We start from the raw sequence: 20302 nt of genomic DNA, 5'->3' as shown, positions 1-20302 counted from the left end.
AAAACAAAACAAAACACAAAAAAACGGTTGGTGCTAATTTTTCAGACCAGGAATGGCATTTGGCTCATTGGCCAGTTGCATTTTTGAAGATGGCCACTGATAGATCTGCCATCCCACATGCTAATCTTACAATGCGATGTTGGCAAGCCTCCAGTGAGAGGCGGGGTCTTATGTTCCCTCACCTTGAAACTGGGTGGACCTTTGTAATAGCTTTAACCAATAGAAAGGGGCAGAAGTGATGCATGTGACTTCTGAGGCTAGATTGCAAAGGGCAATACAGCCTCCGCTCTCTTGGTACACTTGTCCTTGGAACCTAGACACCAAGTTAAAAGGAAGCCCAAGCCACATGGAGAGGCCCTCTTTTGGTGTTCCAGCCAATAGCCCTAGTTAGGCTCTCAGCCATCAGCCAGCGTCAACTGCCGGCCATATGAATGAACAAGCCTCATGGATGATTCCCGGCTTTTGATTCTTCCAGCAGAGGCCCTAGACATCCTGGAACAGGGATAAACCCCTCCCACTGTGCCATGTCTGAATTCTTGACCCACAGAAACCAGGAGAGATAATAATGATTATCGATGTTGTAAGCCGCTAAGTTTGGGGGTAATTTGTGATGCAGCAGTAAATAGGTAATAATATGGGCTGCTGGTAATAGAGACAAGAAAAACCAGTGGCTTAAACAAACTAATGGTTTATTTCTCTTTTTCACTGAGAGGGTTTGAAAGCAGGCAACCCAGGGATGATGTGGACACACCTATGGTGTCATCAGAAGCCTAGGGTCTTTTTTTTTTTTTTTTGGCCACGCCGCATGGCATGCAGGATCCTAGTTCCTTGACCAGGGATCGAATCTGTGCTCCCCGGTAGTGGAAGCTCAGAGTCCTAACCACTGGACCATCAGGGAATTCCCAGCCCCAGGTCTTTTATCTTGCTTCTCTGCTATCCTCAGCACATGGCTACAATTCTCAAGGTCATCTCCAGGTCCCAAGTAGCTACTGGAGTTCCAACTATCACATCTGCACTCCAGGCGGAATGCAGGATGAAGCAGAGAGGACAGAACTAGCCTTCACCAATATTGTTTCTATTTCAAGGAGCATTTTTAGAAATCCCTTCCAAGACTTTCTCCTTATATCTCATACCCTAAAATTAGGTCACACAGCCACACCATATGTGCAAGGGAGGCTGGAAATATTGCCTTTTAGCTGGGCTCATCGCCATCTAAAGTAAAACTGGGGTTCTGGTATTGAGGAGGGGAGAATGGATAGTGGTTGGTGGGCCATTAGTGGCTGAGGTGTTAGAGCAGGATGATGGAAGAGGGAAATCTTCCCCATGGGGACAAGCCGGAGCCACACGTTTCCCCCCTGCCTGCTGCAGCCTCCTTGAATGTTTGGGCACCACAGAGTTTTCCACCTAAGTTGCTTCTGAACAAAGGTTTGACTTCACCCACTGTGAGGCAGTGGGCTGATGCACAGGGAAAGCTCTGGTCTCTAACTCCACCCTCCCCATGTGGCCAGCAGGCAGCTGGAATTCTGCTAAAAATCCTAATATGCAGTCCTGAGCTTGTCACTTCCCTGCTCAACCACCTTCCAGGGCTCCAGTTTGCCCCAGTTCAAGGGCAATGCCCCAGTTAAGGGATTGGTGTCGAAGGCCTCAGCCACCTCTTCCACAGCTCTGCTTCCACCCTTGCTTCATGCCCTGCACCCAAGCCTTTGTGCAGGCAGCTCCCACTTCCCACTGCCCAGAGCACCCTTCGCCTTGTCTCTGCCTGGGGGAATCCCATCCATTCTCTGCACTCTTCTAGGGCCACCACTGGCCATTATGGTGCCTTTGCATGGATTAGAAAAGGGTGCCCTTCATCCAAGCGGATGCAGCTTCGTGCCAGGGCTTGAGGAGTGGCCCACAGGTAGGATTCCACCCACACTTGCCTCTTGCACAGTGAACACCCTGCACAGCTGTACAGGAAGATGTCACTTCCAAGGGCCGCTCGAGCTCCACCACTGAGGGAGGCCCTTCCTTTGCCCTCTTCCGTCTTCAGACCCCATGCCCTGATTTGGGGCTGGCTGTTTCCAGCTTTGCGTCCTCTGACCTGCTCAGTGCCCATTCCCCCAGATCCATGACACCAGCAGCCATCGGGGGAACTGAATTTGCACCACAGGCCATACCTCTTCCTTCCCACTTTGGGGACCAGCCACACTCCCTTAGTCCTCAGCACACCCAGCAGCAGAATGGAAACCGCTGCTGGGCTGGAAGAGGGGCCATTTGGACAGTCTCTTAGAAGCGACCCAGACACCGGGTGGAGTCAGCTGCTCAGAGCAACCTAAATCTGAGTCTCAGAGACCCCAGGCCAGGCAGGGAGCTCACCCTCTCCTGGGGGTGCTGCAGCCCCACCCTGCATCCCCTCCCGGACCCAACATGGCCCATTGTGTTTGTTGTAGTGGCCTTGAACCCACCACCCAGGAATGCACGTGAGAAGACCTTCCATTTCATACCTTTTATTTTATCTGCATTTTCTCTGCCTCCTCCCTCCCCCACCGGCCCATGAGAGCGGGTGGAAGCCCCAGTTGGAAGGGAAGGGACTACTCTCTTCTCCCTGGGGGAGGGCTGGTGTCCCCTGGGCCAAACCCCAGGGACGGGGGAAGCAGGGGCCTCCATGGCAGAGCAAGGGCATCGTCCAAGAGGCTGTGGCCGGGGCCAAGGCCCCTCGGATGCCCGATAGCCCTGAGCCCCGTGGGTTATCAGGAAGGTAAAGAGCAGAGAAGTCAGGGGGCGATGAGAGGACACAGCCTGGAAGGCGTGTGCGCGGCTGACAGAGGCGGACATGGACTTCTGGGGCCAGGAGCAGAGACCAGGGAATATGGAATTGAGATGGGGCCCTGGGAAAGAACCCCGGGTTACAGGGGTGACTGGATGTGCAGGGGAGGTGGACCAGGGAAGACAGGGGGGTGGGGTGGGACAGGGCTGTGCTCCAAGAACCAGGCTCCTGGTAGAGGGGCCGCACGACAGGGTCTGATCAGGGACTGGCCCTGAGCAGAGGCCAGAGGGCAGGCAGGGACGGGCCTGTCAGGGAAGGAGGACGGGGACTTTGGGAGGGTAGTGGGGCCGAGGCCGTGGTGCTGCCGTAGCTGGCTCTTCAGGTTCATGGATGCCAGCCCAGCTGGGCGGCCCCAAACCACCGATTTGTGCTTCTGGGTTGCTCGAGGGCCCCCGACGTGGCTTCAGCCATGCAGGGAAGAGTCCATACGCAGCCCTCTGCTGCAGGCAACAACTGTCCCTGGGACTCCTCCCCCAGCCCAGGCTTTCCGGAAACTTCCTTCCCTGCGCAGCCTGAGAGGCCCCCAGGCTAGATCGTCCGCCATCGCAGGGGGTGGGACGTGGTGGTGGTTGGAGGGGAGCCATGCTGGGATGGTACGTAGACCCAACCGCGGTGGTGTCCCTCCGCCCCCAGAATGACCGTGGGTCCCTGCATGTTAGCCTAAGGGCTCCAACCCCACCCCATCCCTTGTGTGCTGGTCTGTCTTCCCTCCTGTTCTGGATAACAATTACTCAGGCATGGAAGCCCCGTGGTGGGATGGTGGGGGGAGGGCCAGTGTGGGGGCCGCGTGGGTCTCAGAGCGCACCCTGCCCGTCCCCCTGGCAGCCGCTGTCACCGTGGACGATGAGCACGGGGAAGTAAAGGGCGTCCTCGTAGCACGGTGGGCTTTCCAGGGGCTCCGTGTCCTCTCCACGGCGCCCCAGCGGCCCCCCGCTTAGGCTTCGGAAGACCCCCGGCGTGGCGCGGCCCCCAGCTCCCAGCGAGAGGCGGCTGCGGCTAAAAGGCAGGCGGGGCCCGCTGGGCCGGGCGGGGGGCAGCGAGTTGCTGCTGACGGAGCGGCGGCAGCGCTGGCAGCCACGGAGGTAGGCGCCCGAGCTGGCGTCCATGACCACGGCCTCTGAGTAGCTGGGCACCAGCTGCCGGTTGGAGCAGATGTGCCACTCGAGCTCGGTGAAGTCCACCGTGGCCACACGGGAGAGCGGGGGCCCGCTGGGCCCGGCCCCGGGTGCGGGCGAGCTGGCGCCGAAGAGCTTCTCCACCTGGTAGTGCACGTGGGCCGTGCCGTAGGCCGCCACAACGCGCAGCGGCCAGGACAGCGTGGCCGCCGACACCAGCCAGAAGACCCAGGCGCGCGCGTACCACGGCGGGCTGCGAGGGTCGGCGAAGACCATGAGGGACTCGCGGAAGTCCACGTCCTTCAGGTGCATGCCCTCCCGGGCCTCCAGGTAGTCATCCAGGCCCTCGTTGGCGCTGAAGAAGCGGGCCCGCTGCGTGAGGTACGAGGCCTCGGCCTCGGCGCTGCCGAAGCTGAAGCACTTGGTGAAGCGCAGCCGTGTGGCCGCGTGGTCGGCCAGGCCCACGAGCTCCTTGGAGACGTCGCGGACGCCGTGGGCCGAGTAGTCGAACTCGCCCCGAGCCGAGCGGCTGTCGGCCCTCTCGTGGTAGACCTGCGTGGTGGTGTAGGCGTCGCCGTTGCGGTAGCGGGTGATCTGGCGGGTGCGCCGCACGTAGTGGTAGCTGGTGGCCTTCCACCAGACGCAGGGCGGCGCCTGCTGCAGCCGGCGGATCAGGGCGAGCACCGTGTTGGCGTCGGTGCGCGGCGCCTGGCAGGAGCGCACGTGACAGTGCCAGCACTCGGCCAGGTAGAGGAGGTAGAGGAGGGAGACAAAGGCCAGTGGGATGTACAGGTAGCCATCCGAGCAGGGGCTGGCTGGGTAGGTGGGCGGCGGGCCCCCAGCCCCCTGGGCCAGGGCCGCCTCGGGCCCCAGGATCAGCCGTGGCACCGTGGCCAGGCGACACCAGGCTACCACGGCGCCGCAGGCGTGGATGAGCAGCGTGAGAAGCAGGCACTTCCAGTGCGACTCGCGGCACAGGGAGCTCCCCAGGGACTGTTTCAGGGGCCGCTGCTGCAGAGTGGGCAGAGAGAGGAGAGGCGTGGGTCAGCACGCGGCCATCAGCTGTGCCTGCTGCTCTGCGGAAGCCACTGAACGAGGTGGTGCTGTGCCCCCACTTTACAGAGGAGGAAACTGAGGCTCTGAGGGACGGGGCAACTTGCTCCAGGCCTCACCCTTCTAGCCAACTGACAGTCGAGCTGCAGGACTCAAACCCAGGGCTGTCTGCCCCAAGCCTATCCTCCACCGTGCCCTGTCATCTCTCGGTCAGGGGCATGTAGGACAAAATAGACCCATCTCTGCCAAAAGAGGAGAGGACCCCCCTCTCCCCCATGACTGGCCACTGAGAAAACTGAGCTCTGGTTCTGACTTTGCTCCCGATTTGCTGTGTGATTGTGGCCATATCCCTGCCCTCTCTGGGCACTGATTCCTGGACCTGGTGGTGTGGGAAGCCAGGGTGGCAGGGGTCCTAGGGGTGAAGAGCATGGGCTTAGGAGCCCAGGATTGGGTGCTGGCTCCACCACTCACTGTATGACTTGGGCAGTTCCCTCATCCTCTCTGGACCTCACCTTCCTCCTCTGTAAACTGGGGTTGTTGTGAGGATTCATCGAGATCATAATGTGTGAAGATCTTGGCACAGGGTCTGGCCATGGGAATAAATATTATTACCGTTACCCTGCAACTCCCTCTGGTCCCTTGGTCTCGCTAGGGACAGCAGGAGACTTGGGCGAGGCTTTCAAGTAAACGAGAAAGAGGAAGAGAGGGAGAGGTGTGAGTCTGGGTGGTGGGGTGGGAGCAGATGGAGTGCCGTCCTCCACTCCCCGTCTGTGCTGGGGGTGGAGCGGCACACAGCTGCTGGGCAGCAGGGACCACTCCCTGGCCCGGGCTGCCAGCCTGGCTCCCGCCTCATCCCCAGGTGCCTAAGGAGAGAGAAGGGGTGAAAAGGGGGAGAAGGAAGACGTGATCTGGAGGAAGCAGCAGGGGTGGGGGTTTAAGGGGCCACCTTTTGCCCCACAGTCCCACCCCCACCAGGCTGTGAGAAACCCAGGAGGAGAGGAACTGTCCCCACCCCCGCCCAGAGCAGCCGCCCACCACAGAGGCATACCACTACCCTGACCTGCGGGGCCAGAGGGATGCACCTGCCCTCATCCGCGACCCCCACCCCACCCCACCCTAAGTTCACGGAAGAACCTCCCACCGGGAATGTGACCACTGCCTGTCTATCCAGCAGGCAGCAGACCCTCACCAGAGCCCAGGGCGCAACCCCCCTCCCCCACTGTAACTTGGCGCACAGGTGCACACGCATCCCCTCCCCCAACCCACCCACCACAGGACACAGATGCACATAAATGTTACACATTCACTGAAGCGCAGGGACACGGCAGCCCCTTACCTACCACGGTGCACATGCCCCCACCCCTACTGCGACCTGACACCCACACCCTACAGACTACCGGGAGAGACCCACACACCGCAGGACGATACACTCACATGCACTCACACGTGAGCATTTCACCCAAGCCACCAGACCTTCACCTGCCTATAGGGCACGTATATTCCATTCGAGGTGTGCGGAGCACGCACTGACATTCACACACCCACAAGCAACCTCTGTCCACCGAAACACACACAGAGATCTACTCACCACCCACCACCCCCAACACCCCACACTGGGCCCTACAGCCCTGCAGACCCTCTTCGTGGCTAGGACTGAGGAGGGGCCATTCTGAGGGTCCCAACCAGCATGATGGGCCCTGGGGCCTCACCTCAGGGAGAGGGAGAAGGGGTACCAAAGGCCACCTCCCTCCCTCTTTCCCCTCCTCCTTCCGCTCCCCGCCCCCCGAGTCCCCGCTACCGCTGCTGCATTGCAGGCGCCGCCCCGGCACCTCGTGAGTGCCTGGGGGCCTGACCCCGGGGCTCTGGGGGTGAGGGGCAGCGCTGCAGAATGGGGCCGCGCAGGGGCCAGGTGCTGACGTCACAGGAAGGCGAGGCGGGATGAGGGGGCGTCGGGGGCGGGAGTTGCCCCCATATCCCTTCCCAGCCAACCCCACCCCTACCCCCACGTGGGCCCCTAGGTCCCAGGACCTCTGGCAGGACGCAGGCTACCCCAGTGACGTCATTGGCCACAGGGTCTCCGGACTTCCCTCCTCAGCCCCCGCCTCGGGGGTCGCCCCTTCCCTTGTCCCCCTCTTCCCGCTCCAGCCCCGGCTCCGGCCCCCACCACACAGAGCCGGTACCTCCTCCCGCAGCGGCTCGCCGTCCGGGATGAGCGCGGGCACCTCCCCGCCGTCGCCGCCACCGCCGCCCTCGGGCATGGTGTCCTGGCTGCTTGGGCGGCCCCCGCCTGGGCCCGGGGCATGATAGGGGGGAGCGCGGAGGGCTGCGGCGCGGCCCCGGAGGGCGTCCGCTCGGCTCAGCGGCCGCGGAGGGAGTGCGCGGAGCTACAGCCTTAGCGCGGCGGAGGCGTTGGCAGCCGCGGTGGCGTTGGCAGCCGCGGTGCCCGGCGCCCCGCCCTCCGCTGACCCCGCCCCCGCGGCACCCTCTGCGCCGCCGGCAGCGCCTGGCACCGCGGGTGCTGCCCCCACCCCTGAGAAGCCCAGGCTGGGCGGACGGACGCCTGGGTTCCCTTCCTGCCGCGATCGAGCTTGCGACCTTGGACGAGTCCTTGCTCTCTGGGGCCTGAGACTCCCCTGCTGTAAAATGAATCTCGAAGAGGGTGGGTACCCGCGGGGTCCTATCTCTGAGTAGGCCCAGGCCTGAGCTCACCCAGACCCCACCCCTGAAGCCTCGCTTGTGGTGGTGGAGGGGGCAGTTACAGCCTTGAAAGCTGTGGTGAACCTCGTTAGCTGGGCAGAGGAGCTGGGCTCCACTTAGAGCAGGCAAGCAGGAGGCCAGGACACCCGGGGCCCTAGGCTTTGTGATCTTGAGTCGGCACCCTTCACCCCCAACCTCAGTTTTCCCACCGGAGAAATGGGGATGGAAAGGTGCTGGATTCAATGCACATTCATCATGCTGTCCAGGCGAGTGGGATTCGTCCTGCATGAGAGGACCTCCTCCCAGGTACTGGTGGCCCCAGTGCAGCTCTCTGACCCTCAGGGGCCTCAGACCTTCACATCTGCCCCGGGCCAGGGCCTAGCCCCCACGGTAGGCAATCAGTGGGTGGGACATAGGGAGCTGCAATGCTAGGTGGGGTTTGTTTTGTGATTTTTTTTTTTTTCCCAAAGAGCAACTCGAAGACCATTCTGTTCAACACCCCTACCCATTTAAAGATGAAGTAACCGAAACGGTAGAGAGAAAAAAGGACTGAACCAGAGTTTCATCCATTAAAAAAAAAAAAATTATTAGGCGCAGATGTTTATTAGGTGTCTTCTATATGCAAGTACTGTGAAGCATTCACGAGCATCGCGAAGACAAGTGTAGAAGTGGAGAATGACATAGTCCCTGTCCTCATGGAATTTACATCCAGGGCAAACTACTGCACCCAGAGGGAGCCTAGAGCCTGGCCTCCGGCCTCCGTTCCAAGCCAGGACTCTTCCCTCTGTCTGAGAGGCACAAGTTGAACTGACTCTTAAAGGATAATTAGGTTTTGGACAAGTGGATATGAGGGGGAACGGCATCCCAGGTGGAGGGGACTTCTGGGCAAAGGCACTGCAATTGGACCACGTGGACTGAGTTCGGAGAGCAGGAAGGTCACCTGGTGTAACTGGACGCTGGGTAGCTAACTAGAGGCAGATCGAAGAGGACCTGATCTTGCTCTGTAGAAAGTGGTGGCTGGAGGTCTGTGTGAAGGGAGGCCCCGAAGACTGTCTCCGGGGAAGGTGGGAATGAGAGAAAGGTGGAGAGAAAGGAGCCCCTGAGGTCATGAGTGAGGCTTGGGGGTCTCACTTCGAGATGACTGAAGGGCTGGCAATGACTCAGGAGTTGCAACCACAGCTTCAGGAGGCGAATCGGCACACCTCCACCCACAAATCACCTGGACCACGGGAGAGTCGACGGGACAAGCCTGGTGCAGGATCCTATCCCAACTATTACCACCCACTTTATTACCACCCAATTTCTGGGACTTCAGACCCGGACCTCGGTTTTTCAATACATGTAATATGTGTGTGTGTGTGTGTGTGTGTGTAGAGAGAGCCCACGTGTGTGTTTGTGTGTGTGTGCGTGTGTGTGTGTCGAGAGCCCAGGCCCTCGGAGTCTGCAGGATGGCGGCAGTGGCGGTAGGGAATTTCAGCACCAGACAGCGGACAGCACCCGCGCGGAAAGGAGTGGTGGGAGGCGGGAGGAGGAGTCAGCATCCCGGAGCTCGCTGGGCCGCGCAGTCACTGCTCGGCCCGGGCTCCTACCAGCATCCCGCCCCGGCTGCCCGGGCTCCGCGCCAGTACTGGGGGAAGTATGGAGGACGGGGAAGGAAAGCTAGCATTGAGAAGGAGGGGAAAGAGCCACGAGGGACAGGGCTTGGTCATAACCCCACCGTCCCACTCCCTCTTGGAGTACGTCCCGCGAGCGAAACTTCATTCCGGAGTCCAGCCGCCGCCAGCCTCCGCCGGGTCTCTTCCCGCTGTAGTCGTGGCAGGTAGAGCGTCAAGTGCTCCAGTGCGCAGGCGCGGAAATACTTCTCAACCTCCTCCTACTTTAACCGTTCTATTGGCTGCTCCGCCGCGAACTAACAACGGCACTATCCAATCCGAGAGCGCCTCAAGTTGCTCCGCCTATTCCCCCCGACCGGAAGTTGGTTATTGCCGAATCCACTTCGGCGAGGGCACGCCAGTAACCAATTGGGAGAGGGGATGGGCGAGCCGGCGCCGCCGAGGAGCCAATGGCAGGCGGCAGAGGATGACGCTGCGGACATGCTGCTATCGTCGGACAGGACGGCGACGTGTCTGGCTGCTCGGTAACCTCGGTCGGTGCTCAGGAAACGAAGCAGCTGCCTCACTAGTATTCGTACCACGAGGCGACGCAGCGGGCCCTCGGAAAGAGCGAGCGTCGGGGCCATGGCTTATCACTCGGGCTACGTAGCCCACGGTGCGTGGGGCGCGGGGTGGGCGGGGGCGCGGGCCGACCGGCCCGAGGAGTGTCGGCTGCGCGGCCCGCTCACTCTGAGGGAGAGGGGCGGCCGTGACCGCTGCCCAGGGCGGCGGATGTCATTCAGACTCCTGCCCCGTAAGACTGTGCAACGCGTCCTGGACTTCGCCCTCTCGGCCCAAACCTGAGATCAGATCGGGCGGTGACAGCACTGCTGGGATCCCCGTGCTCTACTCGGGCATGAATGGGGTTTGCTTCCCAAACTTCCTTTCCCTGTCATGACCCTGGTAGGGTTTCTCACCACTGCCCAGGGCCTCCGCGTACCCAGCCGTCGCCTTTCCCACCCTTGTACATGCGGGGATGCCCTGCCGATTGTCTTCACCTAGCAAACTCTGTCTCCAAGGCTCAGTTCAGAGATCAGTCCCCTTGAGGAGGCCCCCAGGAACCCTCAGACGGGCAACCACTTCCAGGGGCTGCGTCAGCTCTTTCTTTGCCCACATTTAGCACCTCTCCAAAAGGATCCCTCATCAAAGTTCTTTCTGGGTCAACTACTCCTCATCCAGCTAGTTTCCCGCACAGATTGCTTGGTGCTCCCAGGACCCATACAGGGCTTCCCAGCCTGGGGAAGAGGCAGTGGTTTGGGCTCATGCTTGGTATTCCTGTCACCTACTCTGATACCTACAAACCCACAGGCTCCAAGCACAGGGCCCGGGCAGCTCCGGATCCCCCTCCCCTCTTCGATGACACAAGCGGTGTTTACTCCAGCCAGCCGGGGGGATACCCAGCCCCAGGAGCCGACGTGGCCTTCAATGTCAACCACTTGATTGGGGACCCAGTGGCCAACATGGCTATGGCCTATGGCGGCTCCATCGCATCCCATGGGAAGGACATGGTGCACAAGGAGGTGTGGCCCACCCCCAGGGCAAGGGTGGCAGGATTTCTGGCCAGGGCTGGGGCATCACGGGATCCCACCTAATCCTCACAGCAGCCCTCAGGGAAGGAGCGCATAGAGGAGCACCCTGAGGTTTGGGGTGCAGCTTGCCCACAGCCTCCTCTCTCCCCTCCCAGCTGCACCGTTTTGTGTCTGTGAACAAACTCAAGTATTTTTTCGCTGTGGACACAGCCTATGTGGCCAAGAAGCTAGGGCTACTGGTCTTCCCCTACACACACCAGGTGAGCTGCCTACCAGGTGAGCTGGTGGACCCCCTTGCCTCCCTCATCCTGCCCCAGAGTCTGGCCCCCAGATCTCAACCCCCTTCTTTCCTCTCTTGTCTTTTCCTCCTAACCTGGCTGCTGCTGCCACCACCAGAACTGGGAAGTGCAGTACAGTCGTGATGTGCCTTTGCCTCCGCGGCAAGACCTCAACGCCCCCGACCTCTATATCCCCAGTGAGTCTTTGACCTGGGCTAGGGGTTATGGGGGGACTTGTACCTTGAGGCGCCAACAAGAAGAGAGAGGCTCATGTGTTGGTTCAGCATCTGCTCTTGGTGCTTTTGTGTGTGGCTTTTGTGGTGTCCCTAGATGCCAGGTAGACCAGGTAGACAGAGTGGGGTGACCAGTAAGCAGCTTCCTGGGTGTGCTCTCAGGGTACTCCCTTTTGAGACCTTCCTGCCACTTGACTTAGACCATGTCCCTCCCCAGCCTGGAGCCTTGGGTTTAGACCTGGCCCTGCAACTTCCAGCTATGGGACCTCAGGTGGCTACTTTCATGCTCCTGAAAAACTGGAATAACAACAGTTCCTACCACAGAGGACTGTTTTGGAAATTCAGCGAAGGGATGTGTGTACTCAGCCAGCACGTGCCACACAGGAAGCACGCAGTAAATATTAGCCGTTATCACTGTTATTACGTGTCCTCCAAGGCCTGCTTCAGTATCCCCTTCTTTGAGGAGGTGGTCACTCCCTTCTGGGTTCCCACAACTGCCTGTCTACATGGCATGGGTCAGGCCGCCCACACTGTGCAGTGGCTGGCAGACTCTGCATCTGACTTCTCTCTGTCCTGGGGCCTGCACAAGGCGAGGCCCCTGGTGGACACGCTGGAGGAGGGGTGAGTATGCCCGGGCCAGCCCTCAGAAGGGCTACCAGGAGGGCAGCCAAACAGCCCAGTTGCCCTGGGAGAGACACAGTTTCTTCTTCCCTCCTTCATTTTGTTTCCCTCTCATAGTCACTGTGTAAGGCAGGAACTGCCATCCGTGTTTTACACGTTGAAGCCAAGGCTCAGAGAGAGTTGAGTATCTTTGAGGATACACAGCTTTTAGGTGGTAGAGTTGGTTTGCTGTCTCCAGACACTGTGCCCTCTTGTGGGCACATCAGTTCTGGTGCTTAAAGGGGGCAGAGGACAGGACTGAGGAGTTGAAATTGCTGTGAAAACCCAGCTGCCGTCTGAGCTTTTGTGAAAATAGCGGAGGTGACTCTGGCCTGTGATGTAGTTTCTGAGACACAGCAGGAAACTTTGGTGAGTTTCCTAGTACAGGGACGGGGAAGGAGGTGGCTTGGTGGTCCTGAGAGAAGGGTCAGGTAGCACTTACACAGTGGGAGAGGGCTGAGCAGGAACAGGCATCCCAGGCAGGGCACTGCGGAGCTGAGTGTGGAGGTCGAGCATGTTGGGATATGCAGGGAAGGAAGTACGGGGGTGTCAGTGGCTCTGAATACCTAGTGGGGGGTGGCTCTGGTTGAGGAAACCAGGCTGATGGCATCTCTCTGGCTCTTGGCAGCAATGGCCTTCATCACCTACGTGCTGCTGGCTGGGATGGCGCTGGGCATTCAGAAAAGGTCAGTGCCAACCCCTTCCCCATTCCCACCACTTCCCCACTCCTGACTCCTCTCCTCGCCTCCCTAGGGGATTTGTGCCAGCTCCCAAGTCCACTCGTGCCCCCAGTCTTGCACCTGCCACGGGATGGCTGGTTTGGGGCTCCCCTCACCTCACCCCCACACGGCCACAGGTTCTCCCCAGAGGTGCTGGGCCTGTGTGCAAGCACGGCACTGGTGTGGGTTGTGATGGAGGTGCTAGCTCTGCTCCTGGGCGTCTACCTGGCCACCGTGCGCAGCGACCTGAGCACCTTCCACCTGCTGGCCTACAGCGGCTACAAATATGTGGGGTGAGCACCTGTGGGCCGAGAGGGAGGCTCGCCTGGGTTGGGGGTGCCTACCGCTCTGGGTTCCCGGCCTGCATAACTGCAGCCTCGAACTGTGACCCTGGACCCCCTCTAGCTCCTCTCTACTAGAGGGGGCGCCTGTTTTCAGCAGCCTCCTCAGGGACTGCGCAGTGTTGCTCAGGAGGTCAGGAATGTGTTGAGAGTCACCCTGGGAGCACAGGGGAGAGGGGTGAGCTGGGGTAGTGTAGTGAAGGGGGTCTCAGATCCAGGTCTTAGGGCTGAGTCCTGGCCCTCCCAATTCATTTCGAGTCTAGGTCCCTGGGGGGACAGGTTGGGGGGAAAGGGCCCTGGTGATGGTAGGCGGGGTCTAGGCTGGGCTCTGGGGCAGTCTCAGGCCTGGACCCTTGCGAGGTCTCCAGCCTTCTCTTCCTCCCTCCCCCACCCCTGCCCGCTGCAGGATGATCCTCAGTGTTCTCACGGGCCTGCTCTTCGGCAGCGATGGCTACTACGTGGCGCTGGCCTGGACTTCATCCGCGCTCATGTACTTCATCGTGAGTCTGCGGCTGGCTCCTCTTCTCCTGGGGTCGGAGCTGGGGACAAGCTTCCCCTTCCCGGCCCAACTTCAGCTCTCTCCTTTATTCCAGGTGCGCTCTTTGCGAACAGCAGCCCTGGGCCCCGACAGCATGGGGGGCCCGGCCCCCCGGCAACGTCTCCAGCTCTACCTGACTCTGGGAGCTGCAGCCTTTCAGCCCCTCATGATATACTGGCTGACCTTCCACCTGGTCCGGTGACCCCCGGTCCCCACTGGCACTGATTTTTCCATACATTGAAGATTTGGTTTCCTTGATTTCATTTGAGCCTTGTTTCTGGGGCTTATGGGGGGATTTGCCAACACTTGTGGGCCTTTGCATTGCCCAGGGGACCAGGCTCGGGCTTTCTCCAAGGAGGGGGATCCAGGGAGGGCTCCCTGGAGTTGGTGGCCTTGATACTGCCTCGGAAGGCAGATGGAAGTGTTTCAGCAGAAATAGTTGTTTATCTGTGGCTGAGAAAGTGAGAATGGAAGTGGGCAGCTGCTAAGGAGACCTCAAAGGCCTCTGATCCATCTGAGGAGGTCCCTAGTGGGGTCTGTAGGCTAGTGGCGTGAGGCCAGCTGTGCTAAGGATTTAGCTCAGGACTGCCCCCTATGCAGTCCCTTTCCCCCCATCACCTCTTTAAGCCTTTTAGGAGCAGACGTGTTTGCAGTAGTTTATTCATATTTTGTCACAAACGGCCGGGGAGGGGGTGCCGGACTCCTCCAGGCAACATAGAAAATAGGTCCAAGAGACAGGGTGGCTGGGGTTGGGGCAAGGGGGGACAGGGAGGGGTCTGGAGAGAAAGCCTGGGGGAGGGGGGAGGGCAGACTAGGGGTGGGGCTGCCCCCCTGCTGAGCCTGCTCATTCCCGGTGTGGGTACCGCCCCACCTGCAGGGGGAGCCCCAGGGTGGGGGTGGTGGTGGAGGGGGCGGCCCAGAACTTCCAGGGTCAAGCCCTGCCCCGTGGCAGGGCCTAAATGCCCTCTGAAGTGGACAAGGCCGGAGGTCCCGCCCCTTCCAGGACTGACTGCCATGCCCACAGGCTGGCAGAGGAGCTCCTGCCCCTATTTAGAGCTCTGCCCAGCCCTAGTCCAAGGGGAGGGGGCTCTGAAGGCGGGAAGTCCCCGCAGCAGCAGTTTGGGGGTGGGGGAGAGGAGGCTGGGGGCACCAGTGCCCCCTCCCTCCCCAGGGCTGAGGCCTCTGCGGCCCAGGGGCAGGGCTGGGGGTGCACAGGCGTCCGGTCCGTTCTGGGCTCGCTCCCTGGCCGGCTTCCCCCTTAGAAACTCACCAACGTATAAACCATACTGTGGGAAGACGAGGCAGTGAGCCAAGTCGCGAGCATGCCCACTACTGGCCACCCACCCTGTCGCGCCCTAGGTTGCCCTCAGTCATCAAGGGCAAAGGGCAGGAACTTGGGGCCCAGCCATTCCTGGGATTGGAGGGATGGTGCCTGGAGCATCCCTTCCCTGACTTCTGACCGCCATGGGCAGGACCTCACCTGTACAGGTAATAGAAGAAGGAGAGCAGGTAGAAGGCGAGTTTGCACCAGGACTCCTTCTGGCAGTAGTTGAGGATGTCAGCATTCATGATGGAGACCGCGTCATACATGACCTCAGAGCCATCCGCAGGACGGTGGAAGTACCTGGGGGGAGAGAGGGGCCTGAGTGCCCACCCTCAAGGCTCCCACCCACATCCTGCCCCGCTCTCCCATCTCACTCTCCCGAAGGCAGCTGCTACCCTCACCTCCAGAGGTGGTAGAAGAGGAGGGGGATGTTGAGGCCCAGGGTCACCCACTCTGCTGCACACAGAAACATCAGACAGAAGAGGCCGTGGATGGAGTATTCTGGGACCACCAGCTGGGGAGTGAGGGTGAGAGGTCAGCGGCCAGGTGCTAGGACAGATCCAAGCTTCAAGGGCACTTGGGAGGTGCCCACCCACCATCACCTCTGGGGACTGAAAGGGCTTCTAGCCTCCCACTCCCTCCCACGTGGCAGAGCAGATCAAACAGGCCGCAGAGGGGGAAGGCCCGGCTCTGGGTTACAGTGGCGCTGAGCTCGGCTAGGAGCCTCCTGCCCCTAGCCCTGACACTGACCTTCCTCAGGAGGCAGCAGATGCGTTCGATGTTTTTTAAACGCTCGCGCTGTAGGGAGAGGAAAAGACCGCAATGGTGGAGGTGAAGGAGCGGGCACTGGGGGCGCCCCGCCCCCCTCCCACGCCCCCCCACTCCCTGCACGTGGCCGCCAGGGGGCGCCAGAGCAGGCTCTGCGGCGTTTCCGGCGGCGCGGCAGGAAAGCAGCCGCGCCGTCCCCATAGCGACCGTCACCATGGAGGAATCTTCACCCGCGTCTCCATGGCAACGGCCCAGAGCCTGGCAACGGCTGCCCCGCCAGGAGGAACCCGAGCCCTGAGCCCGAGCCAGGTGTTTGCTGCGGGCTGGGACAAGGCAGAGGAAGGGGCACGGCCACCGTCCCCTCTACCTCCGTCTTCCTGTCCTCCCGCCGTCCTCCACCCGCGACATATGGCAAGACAGACGGACGGACACACCTCGGCACAACACATGTATCACTTACTGCCCGCGCTGGGTTCCCCTGGTCGATGGGGTTCTTGAAGTCGGTCCGCAGCTCGTCAAAGGCTATGATCTGGGGGAGGGGCGTGTGCCCGTCAGGGTTGGGGCAGCAGCTTATGGCCCCCCACGCATTCTTCTGTGGCATAAGATTCACACATGGGGATCGGACGAGATGGGACGTGCTGCAAAGGTGGAGAAACTGAGGCCCAGAGAGGGGTGGAGCCTGGCCCAAGGTCACACAACAATTTGGAATGGAACTCTAGTGTGCTGATGCCCAGTTTAGGACATGTCCACTACACCTCCATCCAAAACATCCCAAGGGATAGTGTCTTCTCCGCTGGGCCCCGTGCTGAACACTAGGGTCCCAGAAGCCTGGGACACAGCCCCTGCCCGGGAGGAACCCCAGACTTGGGAGAAAAACTGTGAACTACATCCAGGGTGATCAGGGCTGTGGAGTGCAGGAAGAACCTGGGGTGGGTGCCTGATTCAGCGTGGCGTGGGGATGGGGAGTTCAGGCTGGACTCTTGAGTAGGAGTTTGATGAACAAATGCGGGAAAGACAGTCTGAACAGCAGGAACAGCAGGTACCAAGGCAGAGGGTTGAAAGAACAAGGAACATTCAGGAAGCTTGCAGGTTCTATATGGCTAAAGTGAAAGTGTGAGGCGAGCGGGAAGAAAGACGGGAATGGTGAAAGATGGGCTGGAGAGGTCAGCAGCGCCAGACGTGGGTGCCTTGTGAGGCCGGACCAGATGTTTGGACTTCAACACAGAAGTAAAGGGGAGCCATCGAGGGGTATAAAGCAGCAAAGCAGGGTGGTTAGGTTGATGTTTAAGGATTGACCGAACAGGAAGTACAAACTGGCTAACGGTCCCAGCCAAGACATACATGATGCTTCCTCCATGCCAACAGGCTTTATGTTTGTTAACTCATTTGATGCTTACAACAACCTGATGACGTAGGTGCTGGTATTATCACTGCCATTTTGCAGATGAGGAAACTGAGATAGATTAAATGACTTGTCCAAGGCCACATAGCCAGTTAGTGGCAAGCCAGGTTTCTAAACCCGTTAGATTCCAGAGTTAAAATTTTAACCACTTTACTACACTCAGGCCAGACCAGTCAGGGGACTATTGGGAGTGTTGCGGCTGGGGCTTGCGGTGGGGAGGTGTGGTGATCTGAGTGAAGAGAGGGACAGTGGGGATGGAGAGGTGGGGATGGATTCCAGAGCTATTTAGAAGCCAGAATCCAGAGGGCTTGAATGGCAGTGAAGTGGAGGCAAAGGGGCCCAAGGTGACTTTGGGTGTTGGGGCATCTGGTGGACGGCACTGTCCTCACTGGGATGGGAAACTCTTGGGGGGAGCAGGTGTTTGACAGGATGATGGGACAGACCTGGGGGGAGCTGGCATGGGAGAAAGGCTGGCAGAGGAGCCTTCTGGAGTCCCCTCCCCTGAGCACCAGCCCTAGGATGAAGCGGCGGGCCCACCCCCCAAGCATCCTGGACCCCTTAAGGCTCGAAAGGAGAGAACACGGGCTTCCTGGAGGGAGCTGGGGCCATCTGGAGCAGCCCCACCAACTCCCCATTGACTCTGTCAGGCACAGCAACAGGGTCCAGCAGGGAGCGGAAGGGTGCCGTCTGTCTGCCCCAGAGCTGGCACCACCAGCAGGCAGCGAGTGTTGCACCTCCCACCCCCCAGGCTGCCTGGCGCTGACTCAGCCCCCTGGAACAAACAATCCCCCACGGTGACAGCAGACACGCGTCACTCCCCACCAGGGTTGCCTAGCGACCAGTGGGGCCTAGGCTCAGGGTCTGTGGTGGGATCTGGGGTCCTGCCCTGTAAGGTTCTATCTAATTCTTACCAATTTGGATTGAGGACCACACCTCCTCTCCCCACCTGCACACCCCTTGGCAAGCCTTGCTCTGGGCTTATATACACTCTGCTGTATATACAACAAGCCCACTTTACCGATGAGGAAACAGACTCAGGACAAGAGACTTGCTATGATCGCCCAGCTAAACAGCTGAGCGAACACAGTGCCTGACACGTAGTCGGTACTCAATGAGTATTTTTTGGGAGCACTTGGGCCCTCTCTCCCAGCCTGGGAGCCCCAGAAGGGCGAAGCCTGAGTCTTATTCATCCTTGTCACTCCCAAAGCCGCCCAGAGCCTGGTTCTCAGCAGCATCGATAAGTGTGTTGAATGGAGGTCTGCTCTGAGCATCCCCTGAGGACAGGGACCCCCATAGAGGCTGTTGGAGGCCTCTGGGTGGGGAGGAGCCCAAAAAGGGGCTTCTTGAATTCCAGGAGCCTTCCTCCCAGGAGCTGGTTAGCTCTGTGTGCCCAGCCTGTGACTCTCAATTCCTTCCAGTCCTCAGGACTCCAGCCCTCCTGCCACCACCCCACAGGATTTTCCAAGGGCCTGGGATGAGATAGAAGGCTCAGAGAGACCAAGATGGACCTAGGGGAGATGGAGGAAGGGAAATACAAATAGAGAAGGGGGCAGAGAAAAGAAAAAGCAACTGAGAAACCCAAAGAGAGAGAGGGCTGCAGATGGGGCGTGTGTGTCTGAAGGTGTCTGTGGGGGCCCACTCCTCACACAGAAGGGGCGCAGTCAGAGTCCATGGAATCCTGATGTAAAAGAGACAGACAGCAAGGGGACAGCAGGGGAGGATGAAGGGAGAGACTGATCAAGGGCCAGGGAGGACCACGGAGCAGGCAGGCAGCAGGTCCCAGGAAAAGAAAGGAGTGATGAAGTGGGGAGACCAAGAAAGAAGTAGGTGAGGCAATGGGGAGGAAGAGGAAGGAAGCAGGTACAGAGAGACCGATGGGGGATAACGCGATGATCAGGGAGGTGTGTGCTGGACGTACAAGCAGAGGATGCTGAGCTGAGCGGGCCAAGGCCACGATGCACAGGCCGTGTGGAGGGGATAGGGTGGTGGCTGAAACCTCAGGGTACATAGGAGAAGAGAGGGCAGTAAAGGGGGTGGGGAGCAAGGGTCCCAAAAAATAAGCTGGAGGCTGATTGATAGTTCTGTAGTGAGTGGAAGGGAGACAGGCAGGGGACCACTGAGAAGGCCCCCAACAGTGGGGGAGAGGGACTTTCTCTAAAGGGAGGCAATCAGGATAAGGGATGAGAAATGGACGTTTTGAAGAACCAGGTGTGAGGCAAGGCTGGAGAGAGAGACAGACCAAAGGAAACAGGAGACAAAGAGGAAAGTGGGGGCAGGAAGAGGAGGAAAGCTGGAAAGTGGGGAGGAAACCTAGTGGGGGGAAGCCCGAACAGGAGGGGGTAGGGAAACCCAAGGTGAGCTGGTGGTCGGGGTTACGTCTCTGGGGCTGCTTAGAGCCAATCACTGCTGGGTCAGGGAGTGGGGGTGGGGGGCGGGAATGGAAAGGGTTAATGGGCTCTGCGATCTGTGGGTCCTGTAAACAGATGCAGTTGCCATAGCAACTGGCTCCATCACTCTGGCTGGAAAAACCCACAAAGGGGGTGGGGAGAGTAGACAGACAAACTGCCCGACGGACAAACGGGGGCGACTAGATGGCGGGGGTTGGGGGGTGGGGAAATAGGAGGGAAAGGAACAAGAATCCCAGAATTCCGCCCCAGACCCCAAGGCTGCCATGGAGCAAGGGAGGGGGGTCAGAGACCGACTGACATACCCACAGATAGTCGGGGGCGGCGGAGAAAGGGGGGGGCCCGGGAAGGAAGCCGATGATGGGGGGTGTTTATGGGGCGAACAGTAGCCGACTGATGGGGGATAGCGGAGAGGAGGCTCCAAGTTTCTCCGGGCCGTGAGACCATCCGTCCGTCCCCCTCCTGCTCCCAGCGCCCCCTGCCCCCACTCCGACCCCAGCCCCAGCCCCAGCCCGGCCTTACGTGCCAGATGACAAAGAAGATGAGAGAGGCGCACAGCACCAGGGTGAGCATGTAGCAGAACGCGGCGAAGGTGAACGCCATGGCCCCCGCGCCGGGCGGCGGCCCGGGGGGCGCCAGCGCGGGTCCCGGGCGCAAGGGGACGCCCCCCCGGCCCGCGCTTAGGGCCGGCCGGGCATGGCCCGCAGGGCTCGGGCGCGGGCTCGGGGGACGCGGGCGGCGCGGCCGGGATCGGGGCCGCGGGGCCGTGGGGCGCGGGCCGG

General features: G+C 60.1%; 3 protein-coding genes across 4 annotated transcripts; 1 reads left to right on the top strand and 2 right to left on the bottom strand.

The window, feature by feature from the left end:
• Positions 1-3600: 3600 nt before the first annotated feature.
• TMEM151A (transmembrane protein 151A) lies at positions 3601-7232 on the bottom strand (the record flags this gene model as incomplete). The annotated part of the gene is made up of 2 exons (XM_082844775.1): positions 3601-4932; positions 7155-7232. 2 exons carry the CDS (start codon positions 7230-7232, stop codon positions 3601-3603), a joined length of 1410 nt encoding a protein of 469 aa, XP_082700901.1.
• A 2508-nt stretch (positions 7233-9740) lies between these two features.
• On the top strand, positions 9741-13849 carry YIF1A (Yip1 interacting factor homolog A, membrane trafficking protein). 2 transcript variants are annotated; one of them, XM_082844487.1, is made up of 8 exons: positions 9741-9939; positions 10632-10843; positions 11008-11112; positions 11249-11327; positions 12652-12709; positions 12880-13035; positions 13490-13583; positions 13677-13849. In XM_082844487.1, the coding sequence occupies exons 1-8, from the start codon at positions 9909-9911 to the stop codon at positions 13821-13823; spliced, it is 882 nt and encodes a 293-aa protein (XP_082700613.1). In that variant the 5' UTR covers positions 9741-9908; the 3' UTR covers positions 13824-13849. The 2 variants fall into 2 exon arrangements, with proteins under 2 accessions (XP_082700613.1, XP_082700614.1); XM_082844488.1 differs by lacking the exon at positions 12880-13035.
• Positions 13850-14879: 1030 nt separating this feature from the next.
• CNIH2 (cornichon family AMPA receptor auxiliary protein 2) lies at positions 14880-20193 on the bottom strand (the record flags this gene model as incomplete). The annotated part of the gene is made up of 6 exons (XM_082844250.1): positions 20043-20193; positions 16174-16242; positions 15696-15743; positions 15347-15459; positions 15102-15245; positions 14880-14907 (listed from the first exon to the last, which is right to left on the bottom strand). Exons 1-6 carry the CDS (start codon positions 20121-20123, stop codon positions 14880-14882), a joined length of 483 nt encoding a protein of 160 aa, XP_082700376.1. The 5' UTR covers positions 20124-20193.
• Between the last annotated feature and the right edge of the window lie 109 nt (positions 20194-20302).

Source organism: Leucopleurus acutus, assembly GCF_964270905.1.
Source record: "Leucopleurus acutus genome assembly, chromosome: 8".
NCBI classification, from domain to species: Eukaryota; Metazoa; Chordata; class Mammalia; order Artiodactyla; family Delphinidae; genus Leucopleurus; species Leucopleurus acutus.
The sequence above is the reverse complement of the archived record's forward strand: the minus strand, read 5'-3'. Positions and strand labels throughout refer to the sequence as shown.